At 43.2% G+C, this 16,359-nt stretch overlaps 1 protein-coding gene across 1 annotated transcript; it reads right to left on the bottom strand.

The window, feature by feature from the left end:
• Positions 1-1,187: 1,187 nt before the first annotated feature.
• On the bottom strand, positions 1,188-13,346 carry CUNH5orf49 (chromosome unknown C5orf49 homolog). Its single transcript, XM_019541384.1, has 3 exons — positions 13,107-13,346; positions 6,591-6,707; positions 1,188-2,559 (listed from the first exon to the last, which is right to left on the bottom strand). Exons 1-3 carry the CDS (start codon positions 13,293-13,295, stop codon positions 2,380-2,382), a joined length of 486 nt encoding a protein of 161 aa, XP_019396929.1. The 5' UTR covers positions 13,296-13,346; the 3' UTR covers positions 1,188-2,379.
• Positions 13,347-16,359: the final 3,013 nt, after the last annotated feature.

The following is a 16,359-nucleotide window of genomic DNA, read 5'->3' as shown; positions in this document are numbered from 1 at the left end:
CAGCTCTCCTGGCCTCATGTGCATCAGGACTGGCACCTATCCCCCAAGCCCTGCCAGATCCTGGGATAGCATCCCAGGGGACCCTTGAGCTTCTGTGGATGCTGCACAGGGCCAGACCATGGTAGGAGTAGCCCTGTACTGGGGTGTGATGACTGAGAGCAGATTTGCTGTCAACAGGGGGCACGTGTAGATATGCTCCCAGGGAATGCTTACTGCTCAGTATTTTACTGTGCACTATGCCTTTAAAACATTAATAGTATGTGTAGATGTATCACTTGTGATGTGTGAGCTTGGTAGCAAGCTATATTTCCATAGATCCTGTAACACTTTCTCCTCATTTAATGTTACTACAATGGTCCAAAGGGGGTTGCACAGGGAAGTAGCAAATGCTGAACTTGATGTCCTGTGGCTGCTAGCCATCAGTTTCTCCAATGTGAGGTACTAAATGAATGCACATTTGGCTTCCCTAATGTGCAGTTCTGAAAGCACATGCTTTTGAAGTGATGTTTAATGCGCAGTAGCCTATTTTCTGCCCATTAGAGTATTTGCATATTTTTACATGGTGTTTTATTGCACATTAAAATGCACATGCAGACATGCCCTGCCTCACCTACAACTTGCATCACTTCCACTTTCTAACACCTGGAGGTGCTTATTAGTTGATTTTTGTGAAAGCCACACACCAGAAGTTTTTGAGTAAAAATAGCCTAAAACTATAGCTCTGATCCCATAAGGACCTTCAACCCCTTGAAAATCAAGCTGGTAGTAACTGTCACCTTTTACTTGCCCAGTCTTACTTTGAAGAGACATCACTTTTTGAAGCATACTCAGTGAACAGTTCCTGTGGAAGAGCTTTTTATTATTTTTAAACAATAGCAAAAAACCCATAAGAACTAAGTTATTACAAAATTCCAGAACCCAATTTGAAAGTGGCATTTAAAATATTAGCTTCAATAAAAGCCATGTGTAATAAAAGTTACAGAAACATTTAAGTGCACATTAGAGCATACTATATACAACAATGTATTTTCAGGCTAATGAAAGAACTTTCAAATGGATACTACCCAGGCATTGCTGATGAGCTCAGACTGGTGGGGCAGGTAGACCATCACATGGGAGCAGGGGGATTTGCTGCCAGCCGGGCATTCCAGCTGGGAGCAGGAAGACTATAAACACTCCCTGCTCCTGGCCAGCTGCAGCCCCCACCCCACCAGTCTGAGTTCACCAACTCAGACTATCCAGATCCATCAGCTTTGTTTTAGAATACATGATAAACATTGATTTTTAATTTCTCCCTCCTTTGTCTAACAAGCTGGCTGATGCCATAGATCTCGTGGTGCTGTAATTTTCTGTTCTCTTGGGTATTCACCAAGGCCTCTTCTACCTCCAAGGTACTGAAGTGCGATATAATTCTGCTCTACTCAAGGTCATGAAAAAAGTTAACACAAAATGTAGGCAGGTCCTCCTTCTGCTCATTATGTTTACAATTCAAAGCAGCTCAGCAGCATTTGGCTCTGTCAGACTTTGAACTATCCAAACCTAATTTTCTATGATGATCATTTTTGATATATAGGTAAACTTCAGTGCAGCCAACATGAAGCCAGGTTTTCCTTTCCCTCATGCTCTCCCTTAGAAACAGCAGAAAGCACAGACAACAATTTTCTGAGAAGAACATTGGTTAGTGCTTTAAAAGCTGGGATCTCCTGTGTCCAGTTAACTGCTCTGCCCCTGCACAAGATCTTGGGCAAGTTTCTTAATCCACAATGTTGCAAACTGGGTGAGTACTATTTAGACTCAGTTTTTAAGTGCTAAGCAGCTCATACTGATTTCAAGTCAAGTGCACATGAAGCTGGTCTAAAGTTCAGCACCTCTGAAAATCTGGCCATTACTTCAGGTGCCCATTACTGAGTCAGGCATTTGGGAACATTGTTCCAAGGATAACAACACTTAGCCACTTCAAAGAAACATTGTGAGGAATGAGTTAATATTTGTGAAGCCTTTGAAGAAGGAACTTGCTCCTATAAATGATACATGTTGTTATAATACACTTTTAAGTTTATGAATGGGATTATATGCTATATATGACCATGGTAGCAGGGCACTGGACTTGAGGATCCAGGACAACCCTTGTGGAGCTGTGTTCCAAAGATGTTCAGAATTACTGGGAGCATCATTTGCAAGACTTTCATTTGATTTCAGGTAAAGATAAATTTGAACTAAAGAAAGGGAACAGCTACTACAGCTTTATTTTGTATTCAGACCATACTAGCCCATTAAATGTCAATGTTAGAGAAAAAGAATGCAAAACAATTATCTACTTATTACTGAGAACCCTATTTTTCACTATGTGTATGCATCTGGTGACAGCGGACAGGAGCTTTAGCAGGGATCTAGGCTTGAAGAAGATTTGTCTAGCAAGCAAGCAATTCCATTTTTCCTGTAGAATGCAGCCTTCACATGGTTAATCCTTGCGTGATCTCTGATCAGTTCCTCAACTGGCTGGTTGATGCGCCTTCCGTATTGTGAAGAGGACAAAACAGGAATGGGTCTCACCATTTCCTGTTAGAAGACCATTCAGAAGTTACACTCCTAATCAAATAATCCAAATGCAGAACATTGTGCAGATTTATAGCACTAGCTTGCTGTTGCAGCTGGTGCGAAACAACCCTTCTGCCCAGATACAATTATATAATGTGTAGCTGTAGAAAGGTGCCACTTATTGAGCAGAAGGATAGTTTCAGCCATGATTTAAACTCTGCTATTGTCCTCGTTTGTGGCCAAACTTTTCAACAATAGTAATGGAACATAAGTGCACTGGCGGGAAATTGGGATAGGGAGATTTGCCCCCCCCCACATGTTTTTACAGACAGATTTCTCTAAGACTAGTTGCAGATCATGGCACAACTAATTTATATGCTCTCGGTGGTGGTATAGAGGTTTCATTAGTACCTATTTGGGAAGGCCTGCACAATTTACTTATAGGTTATATGTCTGGGTAATTACCCATTCCCTTATTCATGCAGATTAAATTCATACATCCCATTGCACCATTGTATATTCTCCATATATATGACCAACTACAACAATTTCTATTAACAAAATAAGAGCTCTAAAAATAATCTCATTGACTCAGAAACTCATATGCAAGAGGCTTGTCCTAAAGTCACTACAGCACCAAGTCATTGATAAATGGTCTTAAATAAAAAGAGAGAGAAATTTCTGTAGGATAGAGGGGATCTGGACATTGGCAATGCGTAGGGGGTGAACATGCACCCACTGAGATTGGCAGTGCACCCCTGAAAGGAGCACCACTGACACTGCCAGCAGAGCCTGTGGGCAGTTGCTGCTCACCACCACCCCTCTCGCCGCTGCCACTGCCGGTGGCGTCTGTGGGCAGTTGCCAATCACCGCTAGGCACTGCTGCCAGTAACAACTGCAGGTGGTTGCTGACTGCTGGTCAGCGCTTGCCATCCTGCGCCCGCCCCCACCTCCTGAGGCACACATTGTTCATGGATCTGGAGACAGATTAAACTTCCAGAATCAATCTGGCTAATCCAGAACTTTATTTCATTTAGAAAATGTTGCAGAACCTTCCTCTCCAGAAAGGCCTTTCCTTTATCAGAATCTTACTCAGAACATTGACACTGCCCTGATACTGTTTAAACCCAGCCAAAAGACAAAGGGACATTTATAATCTAAAAAAGGATAATAATAAATAGAAGCCCAACTGCCAGCAGAGGTCTGATGACAAAAGTCTCTGACCAGAAGTGCCCCTCCTTTTTCATGCCCTTGTGTCACAAGGTATTTAGCAGAATTCTTAGATTTGCTGGGATCTGACAGGGCAGCACCATCAGCACTTCTGCTATGGCTTCAAACTTGCAACTTCAGGGTTGCCAACTATAGACCTTAACACCCAAACCACCCCAGCCCCTGCTAGAAGTACCAAACACCAAAATTCTGGACTTGTATGGAGTCTTGTGGGCCAGGTGACATGACCCTGTACACAGCACAAGGGGCTGGTGCATGGAGCTGCTCTGTGGCTGGACCAGGCCCACAGACTGACCCTGCCAGCAGCATCCAGCCCAGAGACTGTCCCTGTGCTACTCATCTATACCACTGTCCTAGAACATAGCATCCTGGTTGTATACCAAACTCCATTATTCCCGACATGGAGCTGGAATCCTTCCTACTTTGACATAACCTCCTCCAGCCGTGTCCTCAACCCACTTATTGGTAGTTGCTCACCCCTCTGAATTGGTCTGGTCCCTCTAGCCCTCAGACAGAACCCCTGCCATATCTGGGGGTGACATGTCCATTAACTTGTTCTTCTTGGTTTCAAGAGAGACAGGGAGAAGACCTAACACCACCCTGGAAGCACACAGCCTTTTCTGCTCCAGCACATACACAGAGGAAGGAGGATGAATGCTCAGATCCACCCCATAATGGGAAGCCCCTCCAAATCCCAGCTCCTACATGGTCACAAGATCACAGAAGAACAGCCTCTATTCCTCCTGTCTCCCACACTCTGGACTCAGTTAATGTGGGAGGGAGGCAGGGAAAGGGGATCAGAAGGAGATCTCTCAGATTGCACCTTATATAGGAGAGCAAGAAGAAGGATTCATTCATGGAGGGGCACAGACCTGAAGATCTCAGCTTCTATTGATAGCGCAGGGGAACAAGAGAGTGAGAGGCCATAATGCACACCAAAGTTCAGGGCCATTTGAAAACAGCCTGTTGATTTTAGAACACGTAGAAGGGTCAGCTGCTAAATGGAAAAGGGCTCTCAACCCCAAACATCACAGACTGCCACTCCAGTACAATATTTGAAGATAACATATTTTCTTGCATACCATACAACCCCAAATAAGACACACACCTTGTTTTTGTGAAGGTAGAATGAAAAAAAAAATCCAGATTTAGGACCGCACAGAGCAGGGAGAGACCCTAATCTTCAGCTTGCTAACCCCTCCTTTTCCTGCTATGATATTGAAGAGTTAAAAACAGCTCACTTACAAGGCTGTGAAATAGAAGAAGAGAATAACTAAAAGAGAGCAAAATTGCCAGAAGAAGAAACTTTCTTGCTTGGTGGAACATCAAGCCTTTAGAGCATAGGTAACTGGTGTCTCCTGAGTCCGGGAGGGCACCAGATTGCCGACGGGGCAGGGGGTGGTGTGTCCCCCAGTGGCTGATCACCAAGTCAGCGGTGAAACCAGAAGTGCACTTCTGGTTCTGTGGCTGGCACTTTCCAGAGGGTGCATGGCTGACCTCAGGGGGGTGCATGTGCACCCGCATGAGCCCCCTATGCATCACCAATGCTGTAGAGTGAAGAACAATGACCAGTTAAATCATGTGACTCCCTCAGCTGCCTAAATACAAATGTCACTGCTGCTGTGAGCAGGAATCAAAACTGGGTGCCTCTATTCTGGCAGAAAAATCAGTTTTCCCACTTAAGACACGCACCCCAACTTGTGGGGAGAAGCATTGGGGGGGGGCTGTTTTTTGGGAAAAGATGTATTTGGTATGTGGGAATGTATAGTATTTGTCCTCCTGAAAGAAAAGGAATGTGGAACTGGAAGGGACCACCTGGGCCACTGAGTGCATGATTGCAGATATCATTCAACAAACATTTGTTAAGAGTCCAAAAGAATATCCATTCTGGCCCCTCTGCACACCACAGCCAGAAAGTATTGATAACAAACCATAAAACCTACTACACTGTGCCACAGGAGAACAACACAGCTAAGCTTACTGGTTTCATGGAGGAGACTATGGGAGTACCTCCCCAAATACACAGATTCACAAAATCCACAGGGAAATCAGAGATCATTCTCATGTATCTTGGAGATTCCTGATAGAAGGCCAACCCTTCCACACTGATATATGGGCTCTCTACCTCCCATCAGGCAGCTAGCTGCAAGAATTTTCCCTTGGAAATTTACAGAGCTATAAGGCAGTGGTTCTCAACTTTTTTTTGTACCAGGACCCATTTGTAAACATTGATGGCTAGTCCCAACCCAGTGCCCCTCACTCCTGACCTGCTGACCCCAGGCCCCAGCCCCTCAACGTGTGGGGCAGGGGATGGCAGTGGGGAAGGGGGAGCCCAAGCAACCCCTTACAGCTGGAACTCTGGCAGCCTGCAGGAGAAAAGCTATGATTTCCCAAGGTTTTCTCCTTTAAAGAAGAATCCAATTTTAAAGTTTGTTCATCTATTTGTAATGTTTGTCCGTGACCCTTTCATATATTCTTGCAACCCACTTTTGGGTCACAACCCATAGAAATGCTGCTCTAGGGGACTGTTCTACAGGGAATAGCTTCAGCTTCTCTCTGCTCCCCCAACTCCACTGAGTCCTGGATGTGCATAAAAAAAAATGTGGTTTGAAGTTGGGGCGGGGCAGGGTCAGGTCTGTTTGCTCAGCAAATTGGGGTCTTTGGTTAGTTGTATGCTTTTCCTACCTCAGGTTCGCAGTTTACACTTTTTTGCTCCACTGGGGTTTGTGTAACAAATGGAAACACAATGCTGGTGGTCTCCAGTGTTGTTGACACCAATAAAGTCACTTAACAAAGGTTACCATAAGGTAACTCGAGGTTACCTCTTCATTAATTTTAAGGCCACGACTCTTTGCATGTTCTCTGTCACAGCGGTGAAGTTTTTCATTGTAACCCTCTGGCCTTTTAAAAATGGAGTCATAGGTGGAAACAGTTCCTGTCTTGGAAGAAAGAGAAAATATGATTAATTTATTGTAGCATTCACCACTATATAAGTTAGAAACAATATGTTGTACAACAAACAAGTGGTACGTGTATGGCACTAAGAGCTGAAAGGGCCTTTCTACTTTTTAACAATATTTTGGGCATCCTTTTTGAAACAGTCTGGAAGCCAAAACTGTTATGAATTTTCTGTGCATCTGGCTTATCTGCAAAAACATGTAACAAGAACAAATATCTCCAGCATGCGAAAGGACATGGTCACACAATTTTTTTCACATTTCATAGCACTGCTGCTCCCAAGTAATTTATACTAACCTTTGAAAGCTTAACATTTGATTCCTTACTGAAATATTTTTTCTCATTAAATGCTTCCACCCAACTAAAGAATCACTCTGAGTGAAGAAAATAAAGGAAGAAAGCCGGCAGCTTTGGAATGCTTTTCAAAAGGCAAAGATGTAAGACGAAGCTTGTGACTCAGTCATCAGATTAATGCATATTTTGGAGTAGCTCAGAAACAGACTGCAACAGTGAGCTTTTGTTCCAATAATATGCATAGCCCACACTTGCTCTACCACAAGGAAATTTAGTGAGTGAAGGAAATTACTGTATTTAGAATATCTTTTCATATTAAGATGTCGAAGGTTTTTTTAATTATTTTCCCCTTATGGGCCACAAACTTTTGTTCTTGATATAGACAAGACTCCCATCAGGAGTTTTCTGAGCACAGAAAAGCAGGCTGTTGTCTTTGAAGTCCCAAGCTGCTAAGTAATGCAGAGTTAGCTTCAGGCAGTAGGGAGTCTAATCCACAAATACTGAGAGGTGTGCATGTTTCAGGAAAACAAAACAATTATTCAATAGAGGAGAAATATATAGATATAGATGTAGATATAGATATATAATTTACAATATCCTATTATTGATTTATGAATTTCTTTAAAGAATCAGCATTTTGACGCAAGAAAAGATCAGTTTATCACCCTAGTCCTGCAACATCTGGTTAAAAATGTGGAAAAAAGTCATCTTTCAAAAACTGTAACTTCACAACTGTGAATCACATCAAACTTTAAGAAATGAAGACATGCTCAGGTTTCATTATTTCCATTCCTTTTCTCTAAAAATATAGGAGTCCGAATAGGACTCAAAGTTTAGAAGCCTCATTAGAAGATGCCATTAGGTCATCACTCTAGTAATCAGCTAACTTGATAAAAGGAGGACATTATGTAGTTCTCTCAAAGGGAGAGAGGGCTTTTAGTTTTGTCCTGGCCTTCCAAGCAGAGGTTGCATGCAATTGGGGACCTACTTAATTTGGGGCTTCATGGATTTCGTTGAAACTGCGAAATCCAGGATTGTCTGCAAATTCCCTGAAATCAACAACAAAAATTTAATAAAAATAAAAAACTGGCTCCCCAGTGAGAACCACTGGTCTTCTTGGCCAGGAAGGGAAGATACCAACTGGCAGAGTGGCACAAAGGGCAGCTGACAAGATGGCAGCTGCCCCTTTGTCCCTCCTCCACCTGGCAGGGCCTCTGTACCAGTTAGCACTGGGAGGCAGGGTGGCATGCAGGGCACCCAGAAATCAAGATGGCTGCCATTCCCTTGTCCCTCCTCCCCACTGGGCCTCTCTGTCAATCAGCATTGAGGGGCAGGGCCGCCACAAAATGCCACCCAAATTGGCTCTACACACTGTGAGTGGGCCATGAAAAACCCCTTGTTTTGCCATGATTTAAGTTGGTCCCTATATATAATACGTCATCTCCATTTTGTACTTTACTCTTGCATTTCCTTCACTCCCTATATTGTCATTTTATTCCGAATTCCAGAAAAGACTGAATTAATGCTGCTTAAAAGGAATGCCTGCATTATTCACTCTTTTTTCTTCTATTAATGTTGTCAGTGCAGAGGATTTAGCCTCTTGCAGATAGACAGCCAGCCTATTATGTTAAGCTCAAATTCTGTCTCAGATAATCTGTTTTGAGATCTTCTGCCATCCTTGTGCAGATGACATCTGTGTGGTTGCAGATCCTTGTTATTACCTTGCATGTCAAGTCCCTTCTAATTGTGCAATGCCTGGTGGCTGCTTATTTTGACTCTAAGCCACTTCACTGGTATCCATGGTTGTCATTTGTATCCGTTGTTAAATGCTGACATGGTAGGCTGATAGTTTTAAAAAACCTGTCAGAGTGAGTGAATCATGTAAAGCAGACAAGCAATTTGTATCCAAGGTGAGCATCTGCTATGAACTGGTGTAATAACACTGAACACTTGTAAATCATTTTGCAGACATAAATGAATGCTTGCAACATCCCTATAAAACAGCTAAGCACCTTTTCCAAGTCACATATGGGAAGTGGAAAGGAAACCTGCCTAAAGCAATATAGGGAGTAATTGGCAGAACAGGGATAAAAACTCAGCCATTCTTGGCTTCCAGTCCTATGCTCAGCACACTTACCTGTGCTTCTCTCTTCGTCAGTTTCCAAAATAAACATCTTTTTAGTGTTTTGTATCAAAGTATCCAATTAGTTTATCCCACTGGCCAGGGCGATGACTATTCTGTCTCCACCATCACACAGTCACATAACATAAGCATACCCTGAAGGTAACTTTCTGTGGCAACACGGTGTGGCATGACTCCACTCCGTCCTATCTCAGAGTGAGGCTGGGCCACACATTAACCTTCCACAATTAATGCAGATTATATTGGATATATATTCTCTGTGTGAATTGTCAGTGTCTGTAGGAACCACATTTAGAGCCAGGGCCTTATCCAGGCTTATTGTTCACCTTGCTCTCTCTTGTGTATGGTAATGCTTTGCACCCAAGACTACTTCACATTTTAGCAATGACACCACAGTGCCTTTCCCATGTCATTCTGAAACCTCCAACTGAAAATGTGAGATGTTGAGTCTGTTAACCCTTTCTTTAGTGAATACTTAACACAACTGTCCAGGCTATGTAGCAAGTGGCTTTGCCATGAGCTTGGGAGGACAGCAGTGCAGGGTTAAATCTTTGGATGGAGATGACGAGCTGATTTCACAAAGATCATTAAATCACACTCAAGGCAGAATCCCTGATTTGATCCTAAAAGATCAAGAGGTGTTGGACTTCTTTTCTTGTCTGTGGTTAGCTGTTATTCACCAATGAGACAGTGGTAGGGAGTGGCAGAATTCTGTTCCTCTAATGGATGACCAAAGTGCAGCTTGAGGCTAACTCTGCATTACCCAACTATTGAATGATTCTATTACACATGTCTGGGTACATATGTCTCTATTATAGGAATAGGATTTCCCTCCAGAGACATGTAGAAGTCTCCATTTTCCCATAATGAGGGCACTTAAGCACCTGATGGAGTGTCAAGTTTCATTTTGGATGAAATAGAACTCCACTCTCAGATTATTGCAATTGATGGCCTTTGTGCTAAATGTGAACCTTGGACAGAGGTGAAATGTATACTCTCAGTTTGCTTCAAGTAAAGTCTGCAGAGGCAATAGATGGTCACATGCACCTCTGGTGTATGATTTGTCTTGATTGGTGACTCAAGCAATAGTAAAACAGATATCAGCTCAAAGTGTTCTCCCTAAGAATGGAAGTTCATAGAGTTTCCCTTCAGCGTATCCATGTCCCTGCCCCTAGTTCACTCTATTGAAGTTAACACACACCTGCCAGAATTAGTCAAAAAGAGTTAATTGGTAGCTTTACACAGAGTTTACCTGATCCCAGGACAAGTCAACATAAGAGCTCTAAGACTCTTCACTGTGCCACAGCTTCTCCTTACAGCGCTCCTATCTGGCACAGTTTAATCTCAGACTTCACAGTAAGATTGAGTTATGTTAGCTAGATGTGCAGTTTCCGCAGGACCAAGGACAGCAGAAGTCTATAGGGACAAGGACTTTCTCTTCAAAAATCTGCCTGTGGTTACCTAAAACCAGCTGAATCTCTCAGAGGGGGCTGGTTAATTGTGTTAGATGCTTATTTCTAGTACTAGAAATATCATTGTGAGACGTAAGTAAGATTATTCAAAGCAGGAAGAAATAACATTGGTTGTTGAATAGAAGCAGCACAGCATTTCACACCTCAAATGCACATTTCATTTGAGAAGATCAAAGCATTTTACATGCCTGGATGAATACATTTCTTTGAGGTAAGACAATACTGTTGCATTCTACTGCTAACTCAGGTCCAGATCCACCAAAGGACTTCTGGCTTTCAGGATTTAGGAACTTAATGGCAAGTGCTTGACCCTCAGAGCCCCTACCTAACAATGTCGATGCCTATGCTGCCACCAGGAACGTTCCCCCACATCTAAAAATCTGCTTCCATGCATTCCCAGAATTGCTTTAGTTTGCCAACACCAAGCAACTCAGTGCCCATCTTTGGCTTAAATCCAGTTGGAAGCTTCAAAGTAAGCACTCAATACCTATGTCCCTTTGGTAGTCTGAATCAGAACAAGGCTCAGGCAGACTTAAAGGACAGAACGCCTCAACATAAACAACAGCAGCTGTGGCTTTTATTAAATAATAAGGTCAAAGGAGAAACTTTCCCTGTTACACAACAGACAGGGCTCTCTAAGGGCACACACTTCTCAGCAGAAGTTGGTAACTTAATCTACACAACTTTTCTCCAAGATGCATCACATCATGGACTTAAAGACAAACTATTTGGGGGGTTGCAAATAGAAGACAAAGTCCTGTGCCAATTTTCTATGCTGTTTTCATTGATTCATAGATTTCATAGACATTAGGGCTTGAAGGGATCTCGTGAGATCATCGGGTCCAGCCCCCTGCCCAAAGAACCTCACTCCTTTGGCTTTCGGTATCCACCTAAACCTCTCATTCTTGTCCTCCCTTTCTAGAAAACATGGGCCTAGGTGGATCCAGGATTTTGTAAATGGGGCTGTGGAAGCAGAAACCAGTGATGCAGGGGTGGTGGTGGCACTGCCACTCCCAGCTACCCCTGCACTTGAGCAGGCAGACCACACTATGGAAACAGTAGCTGGGGACTTCCTTTAAATCCCAGCTCAAGTAAAAATCTCCCTCTCCTCCTGCTCTCAGCACCCCCTCCCTTCCCATCCATGCTCAGTGGCACTTCCACTTCCCTCCCATTTACCCCTCTATCACCTGCTACTGCCACTGTCTCTGGCTGCCCTGGGGATGGCAGGGGGAGGAGGGGACTCCAGCGCTGCTCCTGCCCTACTCGAGCCTGGCTGTGTACTGGGCTCAGTTGGGGACAAAGGCAACCGTGGAGTTGGGCAGGCTTCTCCTCCTTGTGTAGTTCTCCACCCTCCCAGATATTTTCTGACAGGCTAGAAGCAAGGTCAGGGAGAGAGAAAACCACCCACCACTGCTACTGCCATCATCCCCAGCTGAACCTGGCTCCCCAACTGGAGTGGGGCAGAAGCAGCTCTGAAGCGCTTTCCACCGTGTGGGCAACTGGAGACATGGGAGGACAATGGTAGCAGGGAGGGAGGAAGGGAATTGGAAGTGGGGGGATGTGCCACTGAAGATGGAGGGAAAGCGGGGTAATTCTTATCTGATTTAGGGTCTTTAAAAAGTCCTCAGCTGCTGCTTCCATGGTGTGGTCTGCTAAGGGGTGCCACCATGCTAGTGCGCCCCTTCTGAATCTGCCCCTGCATTGTAGGTCATGTGTTTCTCCCTCCACAGATGTTGTAAAGAGTAGTTCCATTTTGCAAAGTGCTTTGAAAATGAAAAGTCCCAAGTGCAACGTTATCATGCTGGACTTCCTAGGGTAGGGCAAAAGTATGACATTTCAGTAGCATTGATTCATGTTCATTTAAAACGTTGACATCTGCTTTCCGACAAGTTGTGCAACCATATCTGGAGTGACTACAACCACTTGACCCCAAGTCTAATTAGCAACCAAAATATGCAAACAGATTGTTCCTGATTTAATTAAGCTGCATAGAAAACTGCCAGGAAGCTGCACTATTATGTATGCCCCTTATTAATTTCACTGGGCCTCAGCAAATCCCCATCTCACCACTTATTTTTTTCCAGCCTGTAAATTATGCTCTTGGGAACATGCAGTGTTTTCCAGCTGCTGAACACCCTTTTCAATATAATTACTTTATTTAGGAGAAATAATGAGTGTTGACCACACAGGGGCCCAGGCTGTGAAAGCAAGGGACGGATTTTAAGTGGTGACTGATTCGGGTAAAAAATTTTGGCAACACAATTCCCCCCTGCAGCTGCTTCTGCCTCTCTTTGTCTATGACTGACGTGCCTGCTCCCCCCTGCAGCCTCCCTCTCTCTTTTTACTCCTATGTCGTTGTCTCTTTTCTTAATTTTCTTTTTTTGTAGTTTCTCTATCTCATACCTCATCAAAGCTGCTCCCTCAGACTGATCCTCATTCCATGGCTTGCCCCTTTCTCTTTCCAACCTCACCTTAGCCTCTCGGTGGAAATAGCTGAGCTCTGGAGGGTCCCTGCGTCCAGGTGGGACATAAGCAAAGGCAGACTGAGCAGAGAGTGGCAGCTGGTGTTTTGCTCTTAGTAGCTGAGCAGTTTTCTCTTCATCTTCTTCTTCATCTTCCTCCTCTTTTCCAGGTGCTCTTGCATCCTGGCTGCTCTGCATACCTCACCTAGACCCCAGGTCTCCTGGAGCAATGGGCACAAAGGTGCTGCAACTCCTGCTAGCTTTGCTGTGCTCTGTGGTTACTAGGAAACCCCATCTGTGTACAACTGTGAGGTCACCACAGGGGAGAGGGAGGAGAGAGATTGCAAGGAGTCTGTGTGTCCCGGAGTGGGATTTTACTGGACTATGAATCTTCCCACATGCTGTCCAAAAGTAAAAACAAAGCAGAGACCCCAGGCATATGACAGAGGCAGATACAATCTGTCCAGGAAAGAGCTTCATAGTGTGTTGCAGGTTTTTTCCCCTGCCATGGCAAACTGTCCTTAGTCCTGGGTGCTTCAAAGCACACTGCAATTAGACCTGGGTTAAGGTAGGATGGTTGACTTCTTGGATAGGGGCAGTTCAGGGCAGTGAATCTTTCTCGAGTTAAGCAAGACATCTGATTCAGTGCCTAATGGGAAACAATTATCTGAGGTAGAGAAGATGAGGATTAATATGAACTTAAAGATCGTATAGGACACAGGTCAAAAGGAAGACTTTATCACGTTAAAGTAAAAGAGGTGTTGATCAGATTGGAAAGCAGTTAGGTACTAGTGCTGTTCCTCAAGGAGGGACCTCAGGACATATCCTGTTTAACATTATCACTTGTGACCTCAGTATAAGAACCAGATATGTGCTGATGATGGAAGTTGCAGATGAGACAAGCTGGGCAGTATTGCTGATATGAAAAAGAACTGGATAACCTTTTGAACTTAATAGAAATGGTTTGAAATGTAGCAGTAAAACTGCAAGGCAGTGCACTTCAGCACCCAGCAGGGAGGCCTGTCCCTCCCTCTCTCCTTCCCTCCCTCCCTTCACTGCTGCTTTTGAGATCTCTGTCCATGATGTACTTGAGAGCAGTAGCAGGGGCATGGTCAGAATAATCCTCTGTTCCAGGTTTGGGAAGTGAAGTGGAAGTGAATGAGAGGCAGCATTTCTATGAGCTCTGTGGAGGCAGTGGAGGTGTGCCCTGTCTTCTTACAAAATACAATAGAAATGTTCATTTTTATTATACATGCATCAATAACAGTGTATTGCAGTTTGGGATGGAAGGTTAATCATATTTCAAATACATCTTTTCTTCCAAAACCATCACATCTACCCTGGAAAATACACAGGAAAAAGGAAAGGGGAAAGAAGAAAAAAATCTCTATGCCAAGCAGAGATTTTTTTTTCCATTGGGGAGATGTGTCAAACTCTCTAGCAGGGGCATTGCTATTACTTGTGACTTTGTATAGGTGGTGCTAAAGTACCAAAGTAATAGGAAGCAGACAAACCTCTAAGATAGATTTGCCAACAATTCTGCTTTCCCAGGTTATAGTTTGCCTCTGGCTTCTGTCACGAGATACCCTAACCTAATGAGAAGGGATAAAAATAAACAACTATTATTTGCAACACGAAAATCAGAGATGTGTTTGCTGTGATGTAAGAAACAGAAAGAACACGGCATGATTTTCAGGTCTGAGACTGAGATTGAGATTGCAGGTATGACTTTCAGACCTGTTTATTTTTTTTTTGGCAAGCGAAGCAAACATGTTACCTGCATATCTGAAAAAGAAATAGCATGGAATGCCAGGTCAACTTTAATTTTTCCATTCTAATTGCAAAGTCTACTGGACTTTAAAGGCAAAATACTGGCTGATTATAAAAGGTGCCCCAGCTTTGCACACTGGAGATAACACATAGAATTGTAATGGCCAGCACAGATATAGCTTTCACTATAATTACAGCCACAGTGCTGTTCACCAGAGCCTTGAGCTCTGATAGACCGGGCCCCTGAAGTCAAATGTTAAACCTCTTTCCCTTTAGCAGTCTCTCACTTCCCCTCTTCGGCTCATATCCAGCTCACTTCGCTTCATCTCCAAGGTTGAGTTAATCTGATTGCTTCAGTTAAGTATGACTAAGTCTGTCAAAAAGTATTGCTGGATGCTTGCTATAGCTTTGTCCTAAATCCTTCACTTACAAGAAATATCAGCCATCTTGGAAGAAACAATGGAAGTAGATGAATAATCTGAATAATTAAAAAGAAATGGCATGAAAATAGGGATAAATTGTTAGGGTGCTCAGAACATTTTTATTTTAACCTTGAAAGGCTCATATCCAATGATCCTGTGTTTAAAGGCCAAGATTTTCAAAACCAACTAACAATTTTAGGTGTCCAGAATGAGATGCATGATTTTCAGGATGTGTTGAGTGTTTACTTTTTTAAATTACTCAGACTGAAATGATTGATCCAACAAGGGAAATTCCAATTGGGCAGGATTAGACATCCAATTTGCATTGGGGTAAGACACTACACGGGAAAAAGGCAGTAGAAAATAAATCCAAAGGCACAAAGGCAGCAGAGAATACAGCAGAGTTATTGTATCTTTCATGTGGCTACTGTGATTTTTGCTTATTTAAAATAGACCAGTTTGTGCCTTCGCTATCAGAAATGTTGTTCAGAGACAGCATAGCTGTGCTCTTTAGTGTCAAACTATCAAAATCAACTGAGTTGTGATATGAGTTACAGAAGTTTGCACTATTAAGGCAACTAGAAAGAAATGTATAAAGGAAATTTTAGCATTAAGTACAGAGACGACTTAGGGCACAGGGACTAATGGTGTCACTATTAGCATTGACAGGAAACAGCTCTTGCCACCTTACAACCAGAAGTTAACAGAGCTGTCTCAGATTAGTAGTAAGAGTGGTCTTGATAAACCCCAGTTGCCTCTGGTATCAAATTAAGTATATAGCAATTCAAATTCTGTAGGAATTGTAATCTTCTTGATAACCTGCTTCAGTGTCTCTTTGACGTCTATGTGCTCCTGACTCTCAACTAATCCCTGTAGTAAAAAAAGCTTTTCTTGCAAATGTTGCAACTGGTCATTCAGGTAAAAAAGCTGCTTTGTTTGGATCCAAGACTGTGGCTATTTTCTTAAGTACCTCTCCTTTTCTCTCTAGTCTAAAATCAATCATACACAGTCTCAGGTTTGAGAGTTATTTCACACAGGAATTTATTTCTCCTAGACTACTGGGCAGCTGG

This window comes from Crocodylus porosus, unplaced genomic scaffold, assembly GCF_001723895.1.
Source record: "Crocodylus porosus isolate Cpor-Errol unplaced genomic scaffold, CroPor_comp1, whole genome shotgun sequence".
Lineage (NCBI taxonomy): Eukaryota > Metazoa > Chordata > Crocodylia > Crocodylidae > Crocodylus > Crocodylus porosus.
Note: the sequence above shows the minus strand (reverse complement) of the source record. Positions and strands in the feature narration are given on the sequence as shown.